Raw genomic sequence first — 5,422 nt, 5'->3', positions numbered from 1 at the left:
CCCCCCCCCCCCCCCCAGAGCAGGGAACCGAGGCCAAGGTGAGAAGACACGCACCGAAGATGAGGATGCCCTTGCGATGCTCGCGCTCCATGCGCTCCAGGAGCGTGACACAGTCGGAGATCAGGATGGCTAGACACCCCTCGGTGAGGGACATTTGCAAGCGGTAGTCCTCCAGGGTCTTGATGAGCGAGGCTTTGAGGTTGGGAATGTGCGTGCCCTTGGGGATGCGCTCGATCAGCTTGATCGGGTCGATGTGAGTGCCGGCATTCTGCAAAAGCCCCACGATGTAGCTGGGCTTGTCGAGCGAGTGCGAAATCAGGTAGTCCCACAGGTCGTCGTCCTTCTGCTCCTTGGCGAAGTCGATGGCCTGGCGGACATCCCGGATGCGCTCCAGGATCAGCTGCAGCGCGCCCTTCAAGTTGCCCATGCGACTGAGCAGGAAGACCGTCTCCGGCACGAGGCCACGCTCCTGGCACAGGCGAAGCGAGTCCTCCAGCGAGTAGTAGGTGCTCTGGCGGAGGAAGGGCAAGAGCCGGGGCGGATCGAAGGAGGAGTAGTAATCAACCTGTTTGGTGTTGTTGCCCGGGCGAGGGGAGGAGGACGACGAGGGAGAGAGAGAGAGAGAGAGGGGGAGAGAGGGAGAGGGGGGGTAAGAGGACGACGAGGAGCCATTGCGCTGCAAAGCCTTGGCAAGGGCGGGTCGCGGAGCCAAGGCAGCAGGAAGGTATAGGGGCACATACCTGCAGCGGGTGGAATTCCGAAGCAATGTGCACATCGATCAGGAAGAGCCCATGAAGATAGGCGTGGCACAATTGCGGATGAGCCCGGAGCTGGGACACCATCAGGGCGATGGGGATCTTGGAGGTGTTGCGAATGAGGAGTTGCATGGCCGGCCGGGCATGCGGCTGAATGTACCCCGGCAGGGAGGCGACATCGACATCGGGCTTGCGCACGAAGTCCGCCGGGAGGCCCATGGCCTGGGGGGTGGTATCCAATTGCAGCAGGGGCAGGATCTTCCCCTGGATGGAGGTGTAGAGGTCGTGCTGTGTGTGTGTGTGGGGGGGGGGGGGCATGCGTGGCCGGCTGTCAGTCGCCAATGAAGGGGAGTCGGAGTGGGTGTGCTTTCGTGCGTGCGTGGGATAGGATGGCAGGGGATGGGGGAGGAGGGAGCGAGGACGGAAGGGGGAGGGGTGGGCGGACCTTCCGAATGAGATCCAGAGCCAAGCTGTTCTGCAGGAGGATCAGGATGTCAAGCGAATCCTCCAGCCGGTTATCGAGCGAATAGCTGAGCAGCAGGGGGCGAGATTAGCGGCATTCGAGAGGGTGATGATGCGAAAGAGGGAAAAGCACAGAGGCAAAGCACAGGCCCACGCACAGCTCGGCCAGCGCCTTCGTAAGATTGAGATGACTGGCAGTCTGCGGGGGGTTGGCCAGGAGCAGAGTCGGGGCACTGGGCCCAGCCCCGGGCGGCCGGTTGGGAAGCAGAACCTTCTCGATGGCCGAAGTGACAGCTGCGATGCTATACAGCGTCGAAGGCCAAGACCGGATGGTCTCGAGCAGACGCTGGGGGCACACCCGGAGGAGGCAGGAGGGTGAGCGAGAGGGGCAGGGGCAGGGGCAGGGGCGCAGGGCGCAGGGCGTCGGCGTTCAGGATGATGTGGCAAAGAGAGCCGAGGCTCGGTCGGTGGCGGCCGTGCGCGGGGACGCACCAGGGGATTGGAATGGATGAAGTGGAGGAGGACCACCTCGTAGATCATCGGCGAGAGGGTAGGGTTGGAGGTGGGGATGTACGGGCAGATGGCCTGGATGGGAGATGCGATGCACACATACACAATCAGCAAGCAGCATGTGGCGTAAGAGCGAGAAGGGGAGAGAGGAGGAGAGAGGGGGAGAGAGAGGGGGAGAGGAAGAGAGAGGGAGAGAGAGAGGGGGAGAGAGGGAGGCGAGTCAGGGAGAAAAAAAAAACAACCCAAACGCACATCTAGCTGCTTGTTCCGGTCGAAGGTTGTGATGAACGTGGCCCAAAGGTCGACATTGGTCTTGAGTACACGCGGACAGGCGGCCGCGGCTTCCTTGAAGCGGCCATTCTCCAGCAGGTAAATGATGTACTTGGTGCCGATGTCCAGGGCGGTGGTCCGGTAGAGCAGGGTCCCCGGCGCCTCGGCAATGCGCAGGGCATCCTCAAAGCGACACCGGTCCACCAGCCAAAGGACCCGATCATCCAAGTCGCACGGGGTCGCCACGATGATCTCCCGTTGGGACATGATGTAGAAGGCATCCTCACTCGGGGAGCACAGCAGGTGGTAGGACTTGGCCGTGTACTCCTCGTAGTTGGAGAGCGACAGGATGTTGGCGGAAATCTCCTCATTCCGGTATGTGACCAGGCGCATTTCCGGCCGATGGGCAACCGGCTGGGCGCCGGCACGGGCAGCGGCAGCGACCGCCGCCGGGCCGCCACCAGGCCCGGACGAAATCACCCGTCCCGCCGCATTCACCAGCTGCGGCTCCCGATACGACAGCACGGCCAGGATGTTGCCGAAGGGACACAGCCCGCTGATGAACTGGTCCGAAAGCTGGAAGACCACGGTTTCCACACACTTATTCGGCAGGCCATTGACCATTTGCGGCTTGACGAAGCCGATCTTCACGGTGTCGGCCCAGCCGATCAGCAGGACGTTGTCATTTTTCCAGTGCAAACAGCACCGGTAGAGGTCCGCGCGGGGAGAGCCCTGAGCAAAGAGCAGCCCGGAGGTGATGGTGGTGGTGGTGGCGGTCAGGAGGGGCGAGGCAGAGGGAGAAGCAGGGAGGGGGGGGGGAGGGGGCGATGGAAGCCATTCGAAGGGCACACCAGCCGTCAGTCGGGGCACAGCGCGACCGGGAAAGGGGCAAGCCCGACAAGCAGGCAGGCCACCCCGGCGACATGGCCATCGCAGCGCGTACCTTCGGCCGATCGATGAAGCTGATGCGTTGCTGAGTCGAGGTGTCGTAGATGTTGACGCCCTTGTCATTGGCCCAGGCGATCAGGTCCCCGCGCCAGCGAATCGCATGGATGGTCCCTTCGCCGGCGTGGAGCGGGGTCTCGCGCCCGGAGAACCAGCCACGGTCATGCATTGTCAGTTGACCTGACAGACCGCCGCTGACCAGACGCCGCGAGGAGCGCTTCGAATAGTTCGGGTCCAGGGCCACCGCCTTGACGGGGCGCTTGGTGGAGTACGAGTGCGTCTCATTCGAAAAGAGGGCCGTGACAATGACCTTGCCTGGGATGGGGAGTCAGAAGCGGAAGGGGGGCTGCGAGCGGAGGACAGAGGAAGGAGGGCAAGCAGCCGGGGCGCACCGTCATCCGAGCAACTGGCCAGATACTCGCCGTCAGCGTCGATGCTGATGTCATTGACGGTGGCAGAGTGCAATGGCAGCCGGCGAATCTCATTGCCCTCGAGATCCAGCAAATAAATCATGCCCCAATGGGTGCCCAGAGCCTGGTACCGTGTCACGGTGTGGAGAGACGGGGAGAGGGGGGAGGAGAGGGGGGAAGGGAGAGATAGAGAGAGAGAGAGAGAGAAAGGTAGGGAGCGAGGGAGGGAGGGAGAAGAAGAGGAGCGGGGGGGGGGGGGGGGGAAAGAGAAAAGAAGGTCAATGAAGATGCCAGAGGTAGGAGAAAGGTGGAACATACAACAGCGCACCAGGAGACGCTCATGAACACACAGGCAGCTGGCGATGTCGCTGTTGGCCTTGAGGATTTCGGAGACGCTATTGCCAAGACGGCGGTACTTGAGCTTCGGCTCCTCCTCCTCCTCCTCTTCATCGTCATCATCATCATCATCATCATCATCGTCGTCGTCGTCGTCGTCGTCGTCGTCGTCGTCCTCATCCTCATCCTCATCGTCTTCATCATCATCCTCATCCTCATCGTCGTAGGAGTCATAGGAGTCATAATGGTCGTCATCATCTTCCCCGGCGGCCGCCTGGACGGCGGGAGCGGGAGAGGCGGCCGTGGCGGCTACAGCGGAAGTCGGGACGAAGCTCATTCCAGGGACGGCCACCTGGCCGGGAGATGCGACGGGGGCACCCGCTGGACGGGAAGCAACAGCCGCCGGGGTGGTAGCAGAGCCGGAAGCAGGAGCGGTGGCCCCGGTGAGAGACCCAGCCGCTGTGACCGGTGGAAGAGCCGGACCACCAGCAGCAGTTGCAGCGGCGACGGGGGCGGCGGATGGGGCCACGGCCGTCGACTGTGCTTTCCCTACACGACGCTCACCCGATCTGGAGATGCGACGGGGGCACCCGCTGGACGGGAAGCAACAGCCGCCGGGGTGGTAGCAGAGCCGGAAGCAGGAGCGGTGGCCCCGGTGAGAGACCCAGCCGCTGTGACCGGTGGAAGAGCCGGACCACCAGCAGCAGTTGCAGCGGCGACGGGGGCGGCGGATGGGGCCACGGCCGTCGACTGTGCGACAACAGGGGCCACCTCGATGAACGTGCGGACGGGCACCTGAAGTGCAGGGAGTTGAAGGATGGGGACGGCGGCGGGGGCGGCAGCACTGGCGCCGGTCGAAGAGTGGGCCTCCCCGGCCTCGTCATCCTCTTCGTCCTCACTGTCGTAGACATCGTCCGAGTCCTCTGCCTCGCCAGGCCCATCAGATCGGAAGAGCACACGTTGAAGTGCAGGGAGTTGAAGGATGGGGACGGCGGCGGGGGCGGCAGCACTGGCGCCGGTCGAAGAGTGGGCCTCCCCGGCCTCGTCATCCTCTTCGTCCTCACTGTCGTAGACATCGTCCGAGTCCTCTGCCTCGCCAGGCCCATCAGAAGTGGCGGGGGCGGGAGCGGCGGCAGCGACGACATCAGACTCGGACTCCTCCTCGTCCTCGTCATCACCCTCGGACACGGAGACCTCTTCCGCGTCGGACTCGGGGCCATCGCCCTCGGTGCTGTCATCGTCCTCGTCATCATAGTAGTCCTTCGGGTCGAAGTCTAGCTGGTCGCCGGCCTCGTATTCCTCCTCGGAGTCATCCGAGTAGTAGCTGGCCTTCTTCCGATCAGCGGCCATGATATGTGCACGCACAGGGGCGGCGTTTGTCCAACACCGGGAAGGAAAGGGGGAGGGGGGAGGGGAAAGGGGCGCGCGGGCGGAGGAGAAGTTGCCCGAAGCCCACGCAGAGGCCATTTACTACTCCACGTGTAGGCACTCCTATGGTGAGCTGCCGGGCGTGTGTCCTGGCCCGGAAATCGGCGCCCTGGCCTGCCGGGCCCTCAGGAGCACCGGGCGAAGAGGGCCGGATGTCCTCCTCGTCCTCCTGCGCGCCGCCCTGTTCCCAGTCACGGGCGCGTCGGGCGCTTCACCGGCGCACAGGAGTCGGGCCCGGAGGCAGCCAGGGACAAACAATCCTCCCTCCTGTGTGGGCACTCAGCTGCCGGTTGGGGCGGTTATTTC

The 5,422-nt window shown here is 63.8% G+C and overlaps 2 protein-coding genes across 2 annotated transcripts in view; both read right to left on the bottom strand.

Moving 5' to 3' along the window:
- The window catches only part of H696_01651 (hypothetical protein), a gene marked incomplete at both ends in the record, with an annotated part of 4,592 nt that extends 567 nt beyond the window's left edge, over positions 1 to 4,025 (bottom strand). Inside the window, 9 exons of the mRNA XM_009495555.1 lie at positions 55 to 565; positions 741 to 1,043; positions 1,201 to 1,285; positions 1,376 to 1,563; positions 1,710 to 1,802; positions 1,980 to 2,729; positions 2,941 to 3,257; positions 3,335 to 3,476; positions 3,681 to 4,025. Coding sequence (XP_009493830.1) covers positions 55 to 565; positions 741 to 1,043; positions 1,201 to 1,285; positions 1,376 to 1,563; positions 1,710 to 1,802; positions 1,980 to 2,729; positions 2,941 to 3,257; positions 3,335 to 3,476; positions 3,681 to 4,025 — 2,734 coding nt within the window. The remainder of the gene's footprint in view (positions 1 to 54; positions 566 to 740; positions 1,044 to 1,200; positions 1,286 to 1,375; positions 1,564 to 1,709; positions 1,803 to 1,979; positions 2,730 to 2,940; positions 3,258 to 3,334; positions 3,477 to 3,680) is intronic.
- A 212-nt stretch (positions 4,026 to 4,237) lies between these two features.
- Positions 4,238 to 5,038, bottom strand: H696_01650 (hypothetical protein; the record flags this gene model as incomplete). Its single annotated transcript, XM_009495554.1, has 1 exon — positions 4,238 to 5,038. One exon carries the CDS (start codon positions 5,036 to 5,038, stop codon positions 4,238 to 4,240), a length of 801 nt encoding a protein of 266 aa, XP_009493829.1.
- Between the last annotated feature and the right edge of the window lie 384 nt (positions 5,039 to 5,422).

This window comes from Fonticula alba (genome assembly GCF_000388065.1).
Source record: "Fonticula alba strain ATCC 38817 unplaced genomic scaffold supercont2.2, whole genome shotgun sequence".
Lineage (NCBI taxonomy): Eukaryota > Rotosphaerida > Fonticulaceae > Fonticula > Fonticula alba.
This window is presented reverse-complemented; position numbering and strand designations above follow the sequence as displayed.